Source organism: Antedon bifida, chromosome 3, assembly GCF_963402885.1.
Source record: "Antedon bifida chromosome 3, ecAntBifi1.1, whole genome shotgun sequence".
Lineage (NCBI taxonomy): Eukaryota > Metazoa > Echinodermata > Crinoidea > Comatulida > Antedonidae > Antedon > Antedon bifida.
The window spans coordinates 13,985,535-14,002,933 of NC_136228.1; the positions used below are offsets into that span (position 1 = coordinate 13,985,535).

The 17,399-nt window shown below is 30.1% G+C and overlaps 1 protein-coding gene across 3 annotated transcripts; it reads right to left on the reverse strand.

Annotated features, from left to right (window-relative positions):
• Positions 1-1,027: 1,027 nt before the first annotated feature.
• LOC144837870 (uncharacterized) lies at positions 1,028-13,626 on the reverse strand. 3 transcript variants are annotated; one of them, XM_078693172.1, is made up of 12 exons: positions 13,570-13,626; positions 10,285-10,804; positions 8,642-9,174; positions 7,928-8,059; positions 7,396-7,537; positions 6,738-6,767; positions 6,527-6,625; positions 5,731-6,246; positions 4,091-4,150; positions 3,150-3,168; positions 2,123-2,142; positions 1,028-1,844 (listed from the first exon to the last, which is right to left on the reverse strand). In XM_078693172.1, exons 2-12 carry the CDS (start codon positions 10,784-10,786, stop codon positions 1,708-1,710), a joined length of 2,190 nt encoding a protein of 729 aa, XP_078549298.1. In that variant the 5' UTR covers positions 10,787-10,804; positions 13,570-13,626; the 3' UTR covers positions 1,028-1,707. The 3 variants fall into 3 exon arrangements, with proteins under 3 accessions (XP_078549298.1, XP_078549296.1, XP_078549297.1); XM_078693170.1 differs by having other exon boundaries at positions 7,928-8,062; XM_078693171.1 differs by lacking the exon at positions 13,570-13,626 and adding an exon at positions 11,889-11,923 and having other exon boundaries at positions 7,928-8,062.
• Between the last annotated feature and the right edge of the window lie 3,773 nt (positions 13,627-17,399).

The window sequence follows — 17,399 nt, forward strand, 5'->3', positions numbered from 1 at the left end:
AAAAGATATCTTTATTTCCGAATAAATGACAGCTTGGCGCGCCATAGCCAGATATGGTCCAGGCTTACAAATATATGGAACGCAAAACTGGTTATAATATACAGTATCATTCAAAACAGTTTAAAAGTAGGCTTACATTAATAATAAAGCAATTATACCAATATTGATTAGGCCGAGAAAATAAAGGACCTGTATTAGTATCTACTGTATCTATTGTTTATTAATATGCATGGTCATATTCATGTGGGCCAGGCTGAAATTTGACTGAACACCTAAGACAAGTTTTTAGATAAAATAAATTTGTTTGGAGTATTAAAACATGTCGTAAGTCTAGTAATTTAATTAAAACTGATAGAAGAAAAACGCGGACCGATTTTGGAGGCGGTGGACTCATTTTGACCATCAAATTAGAGCCAAAACTGGTCCAGATTTTTACCCCAGACCATATTTTTAATGACATACCAACAACAATTAACATTGCAAAATAAATCATTATTATTTTTATAAATTAGGTGTGAATATGATTTTATTTTTTTGGAAAAATACATTTATATAATCAAGTAGATTTTCAACATTTATCATTGCTGATTGTATCAGTGTTGATGGTCGATACAAAAAATAACATCCAGCCATAAAAATCTATTGGTTCGGCTCTGCATTTGACATAAAATGTTTATTAATTGTTTCAATTTTGAACAAATCTTTACAAATAGTTATTGTAACATTTACAATAGGTATAGAAAAAAAGGATAAATGGATTGCAGTTTTCCCAACATCAAATCGCCAGCAAACATATTTTATACAATTTTTACAAAATAATGTAGACTGTAAACAAGAAAATAGTAAAGTATGTTTGTTTCCATACAATCCACTTGAAAAGACTTGCTATATAATCAAGGTGTCTTTATTTAATTTAATATAATTTATTTATTATTTATTTTAAGAAATCGAAAACAAACACAGTAAAATAATAAATAAAATAATTTTTTTTAAATAAAAACTAACCTTGTAGTTAATTATTATTATTTATATTCAAGGTTTATTTTAAAATATTGCAGTTGCAGCAGCTGGATAATTAATAATTAATTAAAATTAAAAATAGTAAAATACATAACATGAAATATTATATGAACATCAGGAATATAATTCATAAAAAACAGTTTGTTCAAAAACCACCCAAACACAGTATTAAGTACTTAACTCAATAGAACTGCATGTATTGATATTTCGATAATTAAAATTCACATTCAACAATTTAGCCATGTACAGAATTGGACTATGACTGTGTCATTTGGTACGGACAGGAGATATCAAGTTTGCATAAAAATGGGTGAATTGAGAACAAAATGTGTAATACTAGCTATTCTACTCAGAATATACACTTAGAACGCTATAACTAATAACTAAATTATAAATCATTTGATTACGCTTATTATAAAATGAAGATGATAAAAAAAATGAAATGTATATATTTCTTGCCAAATTATTATTTAGATTCATAATGAGAATACTTAAAGATATTTGATTATTCTCATATATTTTCACATCTTTATCACTTCACATTTATTTTTCCTTGCCTTTAAAATGGTACCATGATTAGTTATTGTTACATTTCTAAGTATGGATAAATTAGTAAGATTGTAAGATTGTTGATCAGACTGTTGATTAAGTCAGCTGTTAGCGCCCTCTGTTGTGAGTGTAAAACTTCTACAGTTTATCACATAAATAACAAATAATTCCAACTAGAATTACAATAGCAACAAAACTAAAAAAGATTTTTATATCTCCATAAATATAAACTGCAAAGACTGCTAGTATAATACAAATAAGTGCTACCCAGTACTCTGAAATACAAACAAATTTAAACTTCATAAAGTTGTTTTTTTTAAATCACCATTAGTTAAAAATACAACATTCATATAAATTTATCTTTTTGGAAATGACAAAATTGTTTATTAGGTAATCGTTTATTTTTCTTACAAACCAACCAAATTTCATTTGAACCATGTTGTTAAAATGACAATAAATAATATCGTATCATATCCTAAATTGCATTTAGTTTTTCAGAAGAATTAAAACTTTAAAAATGCTTTAGGAGTTAAAAATAGAATGGTTAAATTACCTGTCTGTATCCTTTGTCTCCTTCAAATAAAGATATATACACAAAATTAAAAATTGATTAAGAATTGGTTTATTTGCTTAGCACTGTAAATAGATCACATAAATTCAAAAGATATTGCTGAAATGTTAATTTTATGAACATTTCTTAGCATGTCCCAAATTGTTTCTTTAACTTGTTGTGTTATTTATAAATATTGAGTTAAGATGATGCAAAATAATTAATCAATCGAACAATTTTTATCATGGATCAATGAAAAATGAAAATCAAATCTGATTTTCCAGTTATATTGTTCTATATAACCTATGTAAATACATGAACGTGATTGGTTGAAATGGCTACCGCTTTGTGGATTGTAAACATCAAGTTTATTTTGACTGTAAATTTTGTTTACTTTTTGTGTCCCTGTCATGAGACAAATTCTTGAGGACTAGTATTATATTGAAAGAGTAATTTATGTGCAGCAACTTGGTACTCATAAGAATTGGCTAGGTCATAAACTTTTCTGTGTAGGGGACACCTCTGTTTAAGCACACTCCTTCCGATCAGTAAGCCGAACATCTTGTCTTTAAACTTTATAACAAAATAAATATATTAGGCTTTATTAGGCCTATAACAAATGTGATTTTGACCTGGCTTGAAAGGGACATACCCGAGAAGCCGACAGACTCAGCAGATGAGTTGGCCTACCCAGCCAGGTCTACTGATATTTGGCTATATAACAAAACAAATACTACCTTTTATATTGGTGAATTACAACATTTGACATCCCCTTAAAAATGATATTTCCCTCAGCCTTGTTTCAGGAAAATATGTAGTTCCTTGAGAAAAATATCATTCCCTCGGGGATGTCAAATGTTACAGTTCACTTTAAGTAGGCTATAATGTCATTGTGGAATATATCCAGAAGATATGTACTGAGCATTAATATTAAAGTCACAATAACAATATAAAATTGTTTCTGTACCATTGGTGCTCTAATTGCATATTTACACTACTATAGTGAGATTACTCATAAGATAACACTTACCTATGTGGTTGCTGTGAACCTGAAATAATGAATGATTAAAATAAGATTGTATTATTTGTTAATGTATTACATAACTAAACATTTCACTTGTGTTAAACTTCCTACATAGTAAAACTTAAAACCATCAGAATTGCAAACAATTTCACCATTACATGGCACAAATTCAGTGAATTTGTGTTTGTCAAAATAAAATTAGATGGCGCTGATTTTCAAGTATACACGTTATGCCAAGATTTTCTTATTTTTATCAAAGTTTGTAGTTTTTATATGTGTAAATAAATATTGTATCCATGTTAAATGGGTTTATAAATAAATAAAATATCTAACTAAACATTTTGATGAATCTAGGGCCTAAAACAATTTGTAGGAAAGATTAATGCATAATATTTTACAATAAAAAATGTAATGTACAAGAACAGTTCAGTGTTGACATATATTATTTCATTATTTTTGCTGACTGAACAATTAAAGGAACCAAAATATTGGTGTGGTGTGGGTCATTTGTTTAATTCTGGGTTAATTAAATATACTTTTCATCTAGTATTGCCAAAGTAATTGACACAGTACAACTGCAATTTCATATTTATACACATGTTTGTATGTATTTTAAAGATTAATATAAAAGACTTTGAATAGTCCATTTTGCAGTTTTAATAAAGTTAAGAAGTTAATCACTTCAGTAAAAAAAGATTTAAAAAAACAATGTTTCAATTGTAAAAACAATAAACAGTTAAATTCAACCAAAAACCCATTCACTTCCAGTCAATTTGACTATTTATTGCTTTAAATTACAATTTTTCAGGTAAATCATTATTTTTTTATCCGATCCAATTGTTGGTCAAACTGAATAACGATTATGTGACATAAAATAGCATATTCAACAAAAATATTTTTAAAAAAAAATTTTTTCAGGATGACAATATATATTTAATAGATCATACCTTGTTGACTGCTTTGGTTGACAGACTGCAGTGATGCAAAACTGAAATCATCTTGTCCATCTGTGAAAACATAAATTTTGGTAATATTATAATACCATAATAGCATGTCAGTATGTGCAGTAATATTTTTGTTTGGTATAAATGTAACATTCATTGATTAATAAACACAATTACATATCATTAGAGGGCATGGTAATTACTATTAATAAAATATATTTGAAAAGTGTGGTATAATTCTAACCACTGGGGTATAGACTTCACATGTCTGAATTAGATTTTGCATTTGATCAACGTGCTGAACAATGACTGGGTCAAAATAAAGTTAAAACGGAAGGAAACAAAAAAATCTTTTAAATCTTTGACTGGTTATTAGGCATTATTAAAATAATATAACTTTTTGTTTTCCTTTCTTTAATTTAATTATATATATTTCCTTTTGTATAGTATATTTTTTTATTAGGGTGGGTTGAACTTGAGGTTTGTTCTACTTGTTTTACTCTCAACCACACAAGATTAAACTTTTATAAATTCATTTACAGTATTCATATTGTCTATTGTATACACAGACACTATGCATTTTATTGTGGAAAAAACATAATTGTTCAATTCTTCTAATTGTTCTGTACTAGATGGTAAGCTGGCTTCGCTCGCGTACCATCTAGGTCGTGCCCAAAGATGTTCTCAAATACACAGTCATTTCAGCGTAAAAAAAACTGGCGATTTCAAATGTACGTACCGCAGGACTATAATAAATTGTCGTTTACAGAAACGAATAAATAGACACGATGATTTATGCAGTCGCACCTTGGGAATTTCTTCCGAAAGAGAAGCAACCGTCAGTAATATAGTTTATTTGTATATATGTTTATATTATAGTACCAAAACTCACAGTAAGAAATTTCAAATTGGCGACCAAAAGTGGTTAATAGGTATTTACAGTATTGTATAGTAGTATTGTAATACTATATCTTAAGGTTTTAAGTTTATTCTCTAATGGCCCATAAATGTACCCACTTGTGTTAAACCATGGAGGTATACCTCCATGGTTAAACCAAATAATTTGGAATGTTCCATTCATTGCAAATCAATACATTTGTATAAACGTATATTAAATCTATCAAAATAGTTTTTTTTTTTTTAAATCGGCCTGTCTTCATTATGATGCTGTACTCGAGCTGTTCAACCGGTTTTCAGCCATTAAAAACAATTATCGTAGGAGGAGTTAGGAAAATGGGAAGCATCCTCGTATTATTGTGTGTGGGTATTTTTCAAGATGGACATCATCGGAAAACACCCTATTTGGGGCAAATCGTTGAACCTAAATTCATTTTAATTTTCAATAACTAATTATCGAACTCAATTTAATTAGTAAACAGGGTTACATCAGGTGGTTAAAAATGTACCGAAAGTACGAATCAACTTTATATACCATCGAATAAACATTCTAACGCGCGATTTACCGAATTTTGCCCTTACGTAAATTTATATATAGATAACAATTTACATTAAACATTTTGAGTCATAATTTAATTAAGATATAAAATCAAATAAATCAACCATCTAATCAAAAAATCCAATCAAATTTCTCCTGGATTTATAGTATGGTTATAAAAAAAAAATTATTACATAAATTGACTTACATAGTATTTCCTTTGGAATTGCTCCAAGAAGATCTGCAAACTTTTTTCTTTGTGATTCATCTCTTAATTTTCTTTTCCTCTCTAACTCAAATGTTACATCCCAAATGGTTGGTAATTCCAACTTATAAAAAGCATTAATTCTATTTAATTCATTTGGGTTAAACTGTGTCAATGCCTTGCACAATCTCTTTCTATGCGGAGACAACCTATGTTGATCAGTATTTTGAACATTGTTGTCTCTCATGTACTGTTGCACAACATCTTCAGCTTCCTGAATTTCTGAGAGCCTTGCAATCTCCTGCAGAAGGTTGACGTCAGTAGGTTTAATCTTTGCTTCATCAGAGAGGTCATTGAAATAATCTTTTGCTTTGTAATGTTTATCGCCAAGGACCTGTAATTTAACATGCTCAAATAGACAACATCTCAAAAAAAGCAGCTTTCTCTTATTCTTCATAAAGACTTCACTGAGATCATCATTTAACACATTAAACTTTTCTTTCAACGGATTTCTTGTTTCTATAACAAATTAATTATATTCTTCTAGTCATCATAACCTATCACTAATACCATGAACATTAGTATGTTTACAACAAATTTATAAGAAGTAACCATTTTAAATGAAACATGATGATTCAGATTATATATTTTTAAGCCATCAGACCAAGGTACAAACTTGTATCAGCTAAAAGTCACCGTACAGATACAGTAAACATGATAGATTTGAGAAAAACCTTATTTTTTTACTTATTTTTCTAAATGTAAGTACATTAGTACTGTAACTGAAGAGTATTATTACCTTGCCTAATACCTTGGTCTGATGCACCTGTACCAGAAGACACACCTGTATCAGAAGACACACCTGCACCAGAAAACACACCTGTACTGGAAGGAACACCTGTCCCGGCATGTGATCATACAAAAATTAAATAATTAATGCTTGAGTTCTTCATAAAACATTATTGAAAACGAAATTAATCTCCAGCATTATCATAATATATATAACATACCTGGATTTGGCCTTGATGTGTCAACATCACCTGTAACAAAAAATACAAACAAAATATACAATCATTTTTATTTCAATAGAAAAAAGAAACAAAATAATATACAATTGTGAAACTCACCAAGTCACATTTTACTGGAAATTAATAATTTATATACGATGAAGAGAGGAAATCTGTGAGATCAGGAAAACCACCCCAACCAAGATTTTCAATAATCAAATACAGACGTACGTCATATAAATGTTGTGCCAAACATACAGTAGGTAATTGGAATTTTAACATATGTTACAGTTATTACATTATATGCGCCAATATTCACAATTGATAATTAATAAGGTTTTCAAATCACTTTCCTGAATTATAGTAAAAATAAAACACAATGTAACATTTACACTCAATCTCTATTCCAAATGTGTGAATTAAAAGTGGAATCTCAAAAGAATTAAGGTGTGTAATAGGAAGTAACAACGTAACAATTAATATATTGTAGTACCAGATAAAAACAAGCCAATACTCAACATTGTTATTCATTGTTATTCACCCCACTGTAATGGTTAATGTCTGATTAACATTTTGAATACCACATTTTATTTACTTCATCATAAATGTAGACTTGATTTGCTACTTAAATTAACCTGCTGTTAGCATTTTAAATACTTACAATACACAGGCACTGGATCAATACGATTTGACTCTTGTGACAGTGATACTGTTGCCTTTAAGACATTTTCTAATGAATTGCTTCTTCTTAAAAGAAATGTCTTCAATGGTGTTCCACGCCATAAGTATTCAGCAGTGACAGTCTAGGAAAAAAGTCATGCATAAAATGTTACAGCTCCAAGGCATTGTAAATTAAAAATTGGTTGCTGCGGTGATTAATATTACTATTTATTTATATATTTAAAAAAAATAATTTTCTTTTCTTTTTTTTCTCAATGATAAATCCAAAAAAAGAATGGTGAGCATCCTTCAAAGAGACTAATCAAAAGACGGACTTTCTATGCTAAGTCAGTATCATGGTCCATGGTTGATAGCAATGGTGATTTTGTTATTTATTGATCAAGTTATGAATTCCCAAGTTATGTGGTTTTATTGCAAAAACGTGTTTAACGCATATTCTTTACCATGCAAACCTAAACAATTTTGATAAATAATTTGTATAAAACATGTAAATTAGAACAAAATATTCTTACTTGTTCTTTATTTTGAACATTCCATTCCTGTTCTGATACTGCTACAGTAATTTTCATCTTTTTATACATAAAAAGTACATCTACAGGTGTTATTAAAGGCTGCTCATTCATTTCTCTGTGGTCTTCTTTTATCTTCTGAAATACATAAACTTAATGTTATTTGTGTACATATTTGTTTCTTACACTCTTTTCTCTTTTCAAATTTGCATAAATTGTTCAACCAGGTTTGATCTCCCGATTTATTACACGTTTTCACACACACTTAAGTTATCTGAGGAAAGTCAGACAATGTAATCATCATGTTCACAGTATATTTTATAATGATCAGGAATCAATTCAATTTATGATTCAACATGGTTTATTAATACCTAAATTTCTTTTAATAGTTTAAGGACATTTTGAATTTTTCTGCCATCAATTTTAATCAATGTGTTACACGTTAGCTCAAATTTAGTGCTTGTGAATCTCAAGGTCTGAAGTTAGGTGTCAATAGCTAACCTTGTACTTAATATGCCAAGTTAACTACTTTAGGTAATATTACTATTGACCAAATATACGATATACGAACTAAGAAATAACAGTGACTTTTGACTTTTCGCAGAATTATTATTTCTAGAAATGGTGACAAAGCAACTATTTAATAAATCTATATTTTAAAAAGTTAATGTAAGTAAAATAATACAAATTATAACTACATTTAATTATATTAATTACCTTTTCGTCTGACGGCTTACAAAGTCTTGTTTGAAGTCGATATTTATCGTTTGAAAGCATCTTTCCAAAAACTCCTAACAACATTCTTTTCTTAGCATGAACAGCATTTCTGACACGACCCTTTAGTGCATACCAACTAAAATGATTTAACGTTATACAGCATAGACCTTTGTTTAAAGTAAAATGAACATCCTTTCTATCATTTGTCAATGCTATTTGTTTCCATTCATCTTGAATGTGATCTTTAATAAGTAGAGTGAATTCCCAATTCTCTTCATTTACAGCATCATGTGGAAATGACAATGAAATGGGCTTGTTGAAGACGGTGCCTTCTGGTCCACATTTAATTATAGGTGATATTATTGATTCCCGAGGATGAGATACGGGAATGTCTATTTCCTCAGAAAAATTTTCTAGCGTTACTTTAACTTCCTCCCCTTCAATTGCTTCAGAATGTATCTCTAACTTTATGTCTTCATCCTTAAGGTGAAGCGTTCCACCTGTAGAATCCACAATTACCTCCACAATTTGATCTGCAGAATAAAAATATTACTTTTATGGTATTTGTTATAGCAATTTCCATGATCACCTTCAGTACAATGCAAGATTGGCCATTTTCCGCAATTTTTTTTTATTTCAACAGGATATATCAAACATATGTGTTTAGTTTATAGTCTAATTACATTTAAAAAATAGTTGGTCACGTTTTTTCTTTATTGGGGCCAGCAGTAGATGTTGGGGGAGGGGATGCTAGAGCGTATAATGAGGTATCAAAATGACCAGAGGTTTTAAACTATATTTTAATCACCCCAGGAAAGGAGTTTGGGGTATCAAAATTGCCAAAATTGTTTTGGTTTTGATGGTGGCTGGTGTATTTTTGGAATTTTGCAGTGTTTAGTAATCTTTTTTCAACAACAAATGGTTTTTTAGGTAGGTAATAACAAAAACTATAATTTAAATTTGTTTACAGTATATATTCTACATAATTATTTTAATACTTATTACCTCTGCCAGAATGGAAAGAGGTTATGAGGTAGATCGGGTGTGTTTGTGTGTGTTTGTTAGTTAGCAGGATTACTCAAAAAGTTATTTCCCGATTCCCGATAAGATTTTAAAGACTGGTTTCATTGCTGTATGGGATCATGTGAATCAATTTTCATATGCCTAGGTCAAGTATCAAGCTGCTGACCACAAGGGATACACTTTTTACACAAAACGGAAGACAACTTCAATAGATGACAAACAATGCTGAGCAGGGAAGCGTTTTGAAGCTTTAATCTCTGCACCGCCATATTGTCATTCACAATATAAAGTTGATCTACTGTACAAAAGATATTGGTTCTTCACAAAGTAATAACTATAAATTATTAATAACTTTTTGAACAGAAGTGGTAGGCATCTTTGAGATTCTACCTAACTTCTCACACCGCTTTAGCTTAAGCTTGGTTCCTACTTGGACACAGCGCAAAAATGTAGGTGCAACGGAAGTGAGTTGATCAATCACAAGCAGTTTGAATGACCTACCAAATTACTTCACGGTGGGCTTACATCATTACTTTGCCTTAAGTTAACCCTCTGATGTTGTTATCTTTTTTTTTACCCCAAAAAATTTAAACTATACAATCAAAGGAAAAAATTCTTACCAGTTAGTGCTTCCTTTGAGCTTATTTTAAGAAGACTCTCAAAATGTTTAATTTTGTCATCGTCATCTTCTAAATCGCCACAAATCTCTAACATCAAAACTGCATCCCAAATATCTTTAATTTCAGTTGACTTCATACCATAGTGAGCAATAACCCTGCTCAAATTAGTTTGTTCACTTTCTCTTAAGACCTCAAATAGTTGTTTTCGATATTTTGAAATTTCTTTATCAGTGTATTGACCATTGACATTCATATACTGAATTACTAGATCTACGGCATCCGTCAATTGTGTTACTAAAGCAATATCTAACAGAAGGCTGACATTCTGTGGTGAGATTATACCTTCCTGCTCGAGTTTGTCTATTGAAAAATCACTATTAAAAGAATGTGTAATATCCTCTACAGTTACATGATCGAAAAGGAAGAACCTCAGCCACTTATACTTGTCACCTCTATAGTGTCTACTGAAAGACAATTTCAGTTGCTGGAAATTTGTTTCCATTTCAAAGTTTGCTTTAGCCTGCAAATTCCATAAAAGAATATTATTTAGCCTGTACACTACTGATTACATCCAATGGTGTCATGTAATTATGGTTACAGATGATATTGCATGGAAGATTCTTAAAATGACACCATCTACAATAAAGCCATAAAGAATAAAGAAATAAATCATGTTCACACTTTGTGTGATTTTTAACAATCCAATCACTTTGAATTATAGATAATTTGATTATTGATTTGAAGAAACTTGAAGACAATTTTATGACTTTAAAATTAATTCTTATACTAAAGTCTTTATTTCATAACTCAATAATGTATGATATTTAGACTTCTGTTTCTTGGAGTGGAAATGTTACCAAACATATTGTGATTGATCTAGTCTGGAGAGAGGAATGCTTAGTTAAGAAAAGCTAATAATTCAGCTACTTCATATAACCATGGAAGGGGAATTAGTTGTTATTCGTCCATGTTATAACTAAAATAGAAGGGAGTCGCTTAAAGATATTGTATTGTCCCCCAAAAAACTTGAAAAATGAAGATTAATTAAATCAGACTTTGAATACTATAGGTTATTTTGTAGTTTTAATAAAGTTAATCACTTCTATAGAAAAAAAATAATAATAATTTGTTCAGTCATAAAATGATATTCTTTAATAAATGGTTAAATTCAACCAACAACCTGTTGGCTGGCAGCCAATTTGACTGAATTTTGCTTTAAATCACAGTTTTTTCCAGTTAAATACATGTTTTTCAATCCAACTTTTGGTCATAGCGGATAACTATTTAATGTGACAGTAAAATGGCATATTCAGTAAAAAATTGTTTAAGAATTATTTTTTCAGGAGGACAATACACCTTTAATATGTCAAAAAAACATTGATTCTATGTTATGATGATAATAATAATTATAATAAATAATTGATGCATTTGTTCGAACGTATCACTAAAAGTGACCTGAAGATTATGCAACATTTAAGACACAGTCAAGAAATATATTAGAACAGATATTCCCAGAAGAGAATGGTTGTAACTAGAGAAGCTTTTTAACTACCATGGTGGTAATTCAGCATACAGTAACAAATTTAATGATGAATATATCTTACCAATCTTAAAGGAATACAGAAAATATGATGCTATAGTTCCTAAATGAGTTTTGTGTGTTTAGAGATGGCTTCAGAGTCTTTATAAATGCTTGATATATATTGCCAAATAAAACAGTATTATCATCTGTAAAAACATAGTTTAAGATTAGTTTCTACGGCATGTTATAGTAATTATTTATTCTGTGACAACAGAACTTAAAATATATAACATATAATTCCTAGAAAAAAAAATACCCTGGGTTAACTAGAAAATTGTTTTAGAAGGGGTGAGGGGAACTCAAAAACAAGTCCAGTAACTTGGGGTGGGGGGGCTTCCAAGGTTCAGAGGTTAAAGTTCCAGAAATTACAGAGGAACTTGCATAACCAGCTATGCAAAAAGCAAAATACATGTTGACATCCATATCCATTTTTTACAATTTACAGTACCATTGTGTTTGTGCATTATTGATTTGTTCATTTCCATAGACGCCTTCTAAGACTGATGTAACCCTTGAACCTCACATGCACAATACATATTATAATATCAATGTGGCTTAACAATAGCAAATGTTACATGATGGTGAACAATACACACAAAATCAATATGTGGTTAGCAAATTTTAGATATATCCTTATCCTTATATAATTTTTTCACAAACATTTGTAGAGACAGATACATAACTTTCAGTCAAATGTTAAAATAAACCAGAAAATAAAAGTGTGGTATAAACAAATTTAGTTAAACATGACATTTTAACAGATGATTCAGGTATTGAATAGCCGCTAAAACTACAATTCAGGCCCTGGGAGCAACACAAGGTTACGGTGCACCACATGCCTTAGGTAGTCCAAGAAGGAGAAAATGAAAGAGTAAACTACTATAAAGCTCTCTCTACACATCAAACTAGTTTGACAAAAATGGTGTCATGTGCCCAAATATGGTATTGATATGCCCAATTATGGTATGTCATCATGTCCATATATGGGCACATCACATAAAGTTTGATAGTGTAGACAGAGCTTTATATTATATCTATGTTCAAACCATGGATTTGTAACAACTCCCTGGTCATACCCCTATCTAAAGACATCTTGTCCTGACATGATTTGATGTTTCTTATCCTCATAAATCAAAAGGGTTTGCTGGGAAATGAGGGTTTGCAGACAAAGGGGTTTATTCAAACCATAATCCCCATCCGCCTACCTACTACGGGCCTGCAATATATTTTGTATTTTGTATTTTATTCTTTCACATCCAACAGTATATAAATATAGATATAAATATAAAAACACATACAAAAATAACAAAAAGAAAGGCCTAAAAGTTAATCTAATCTATAGATTGGCAGCATGCTACATCATTTCATATTTCATATTTTCATAATATGCAAGTGAATGTTATTTACAATTTTTAATCGCGTGGACGCGACTCTATAGTTCACTATGTCGGTCGGTCGGTCTGTCTGTCGGTCTGTCTGTCTGTCTGTCGGTCCGGTATCACTATGCGTTTTAGCACGCAACTTATGGCTGTTGGCCTTGTTTAGTTCTAATTGCACAATATTTCTGTAAGTTGTTACTGTACATATTCTCAGTATAGCATTGTTTACTAGCTATCTACTGGCTATTTATGATTACATCAAACAGTCTATATTAAATAAAATTACTGTAGTATTAAATAATAATAATGATAGATATAACTCACACTACAACTGAATCTAAAACAGAATTACTGCTCCATAAAATTACTCTCGGAGGCTATTGTATGTCTAGACTCTCACTGGTTTAGTATATAATTGCGCATCTCTATAAGGATGCAAACTGTGTAATGAAGATGTTTATTGTTATGCAAATTACAAACACACATTTTACTGCGTTCTGTGTGTCACAGAACTTTCATATTGATAATCAACCTAGCATACAGCCTATTTAATAGAAAATGGTATTGTTATGGTTTTGAATATTATGAGGAAATGATAATTTATTGTACGTGTCTAAAAACATTTACTAGAATTTCCCAGTCAGGATATTGGTCTATTTTTAAGTCTGTATACAGTGAACAAAACTCGAGTAAACACATACACTAGGCCAACACACAGTCATGTGACTCTTTGCTGTTTGAAAATCAAATAAATGATTTGGCAAAAACTAAAAATGTAACAAACAATCAGACTCCCTGTTTATTATTTGAATCATGTAGTTTTATTCTTTTTATTAGATAAATGTTGATTCAAACGATTTAGAAAATTAAAAAGTATTTATTATGATATACGATATTTTTTTATTTTTGTTGCCTTATTAACAACTTTTTGTTTTCACAACATGTTACTAGACTATGCAACTATCAAGTAAAAAAAACTCTGCATACGCTCAGAAACATCTGATAGTTGCGTAGTCGCTATTATTATTTTCCGAATTTTTTTTTTCCTAAACCGGCAGTACAATTTGTAAGGGCGTGTGGCGCATTGTGTTGGGCGTTTGACTACTGATCATGAGATCAAGGTTTGAATCTAACTCTCGCCGCATTGCTTGTATCCTTAGGCAAGATACTTTACTTACGTTTGCCTCTCTCCACCCAGGTGTATAAATGGGAACCCGGTTTAGATTAAGACACAACTTTGCACTGATTACTAGCTGCATTATGGGAGTATGTTTCCAAACGTGTTTGATTAAAAAAAATGATTGGGGAATGTTCATTTCATTTCATTTCATTTATTTCGTCTCATATACTTATAACAAAAAAATAACAAACAATAGAGAGAGACAGGATTCCCAAAAGCGAACTAAATCAAACTATCAAGTGGGTCTCCAAAGCAAAACATAATCATCCAAAAAAAAAAATACAAAATTACAACATTAAAAACAACGTGAAGATTAAAAAAGTACAAAATATCAATACAAAAGTTACCCTAGACATTATTATTATTATTATTATTATTATTACTGTTATTATTATCACAGATATCAAATGAAGTTTTAATTTATCGCGGATTAATGGCCGATAGTTGTAAAAGAATAAAAGGAAATATTTTGCTTAAAATGACATTTTAATTTATTAATAAATAAGCCTAAGTTTAAAGGTTTCACAACATTAGGATATTATTATTAACTTGCATTTCCGGATATTTTTCAGTGCTTAATATTAAAAATGCATTTGGCCTTTCAAAATAAAAAAATTGTAATCACTATCATCGATCCACCGTGTTGAAAAAGAGTTTGCCGCACATCTGAGTGTTGCCAGACGGCAGTAAGTATTATTTTAGACAAATGGGCTCAATTCTATTGGGATCTTCTGTTTATATTCACAAGAGCATACTAATAACCTTCACAAGCATTAACATGTTAATACATACATAATAATAATTATACTGTAATAGTAATTTCAACATTAACACAACTAAAAGAAAAATGAAAAAATGGATAAAATAGTGGTTTCAAGATTATTTTCTGTTCTGTACTAATAGTTCTGGCCATCCATATTTCCATTGAGTACATTGACCATTCAGTGCCATAATGTGATCAGAGGATTATTTGAATCTTCAACTATGAATTGTTTATAACATTTATTTTACTATTAAAAGGTTATTGAGAGTTAAAAAGGAAACACCAACTCAACACAAAAACCAGGTCTATTTGCTTTATGTATTAAATTCTTTGAATGACTCATCATCCCTAAAAAAATGTTAAACAAATTTAATTTCTTGCATTTTTAGTTTTTCAAAGTTTGCTAGTGTAGACTTGTTTTCTGCAGTTTTCAAAAGTTTGTCAACTGGTCTACAAGGTAAACTTTGAAAACTCAGAGTTTGCAAACGAAGGTTTGTCAGTGTAGACTAAGCTTTATAAATGTATTATATTTTTTAAATGCATCACATACTGACTGACACCATGGCTCAAGCAATCTATATAAAAAAATATGAAGAAATATTACTATTATCTGAGATTAGCAAGTGTGTTTTCTATACAATTTGTCAATTCAATTAAATTCAATTTTTTTTTCAGGAGGGGCTGTGTGTTTTTTCTTATAATTTCCTTCTATATGTTTAATTAATACAGTAAATAATAAATAACTTACCTGTCCAGCTAGGTATGTTCTCAGCTCAGCAGGTGAGCATAGTAAGTGTAATCCTCACCTACTGTATAACAAATTTACAATAAAAGTACAATATGTTTGTTAGAATTAGATAGTACACCTTTATAGTTCATAAAAATTTATTTTCTGCATTAGAAAAACACATACAGATTTTAAGGCAATATATTATAAAGCAAAGTTCTTAAAACGTTGTGCCATAATGGCTTTCCAATTGGATTGGAACTGGATTGAAATACACTTTTACATAAATCTTGGTTCATTACTTTGTTCACTGATTTAAAAATATGTTTATTAAATTATGACTTTTAATATTTTTAAAAACGACCTCTGGATCAAAAGGCTATGAAATGTGTAATTTCCAGGGCGTCATTAAGACTATACAAGCAGCAACCGAGAAAAAACGGCAGCATTACCCTTGAGAGAGGTGAGTCAATAGGGTATAGGCTCAATTTTTAAGTAAAAGAAAAACCACATGGTTGTGGATTACTTCAGTTAACTTCCATTTTGAACGTAGTATTCTTCATTATTCTACTAATCCGCCGAATAATTGCCAGCTTATCATTGGTACAGAATCTTAATTACAATTATGGCTACCTTTTGATGCCTATCATAATTTGTTTACTCTTGATTTTCTAATTTGTAATCAAAAAGTATGGAATGCATTTTAATTTTACTTTGCAGTGCTTACATCAGTTTAAATGAGGGATACTGTAAATATACAAGTGCTATTGTATCATCGTATTCGGGGTTGTCAACGTTGGACCACCTGAGTCTGCTTATTTCCAGTTTATAAAACGGTACACGCCTTAACATTTTTTCCCATATACTGTAGCTATGTTATTTTTCGTTTTTTGTCTATCCAATCCAAGTAAACCTTTGTAATGAAAGTCCTACAGTTAAATAAGTGTTAATGTATATAAGCCCATGCAGTAATTTGTATAGTTCTTCTATAAGCTTCCTACATGTACATGAATACAGTAAAGATAAAAGCGTCAAATTTGATATCTCATCAGTATTGTATTTCAGTAATAAACGGCTACTACCTGTAAGGAAACATATTTCTGTACTGTAATGGTAATCATTAATTAAAATAATATTTAATTATTTGCCTATCTACAGACGTACCATCATTTTCAAAATTCTTTCAATATTTTCTAGCAATACTTTCGAATTCGTAAATAACAGTGGACTTTCTTTTTGAACTTCAGATTACAGACGTACGTAACACTTGCAAGTGTGTGTAAATTGTTGTATTTAATTTTGTTACAATGAATTTTACTGACCGCAACATTGCATATTTATAATTAGCATTTAGCTTTAGCCTACCATAACTTTCTTTCAATCCTTTGTGTACAAATGGATTTAAAACATAAAAAATGAGACTTCAATTGCAATTCTTACATATTATTTTACATACGTTAGACAAGTTTTCTCAGCGTGGTTGA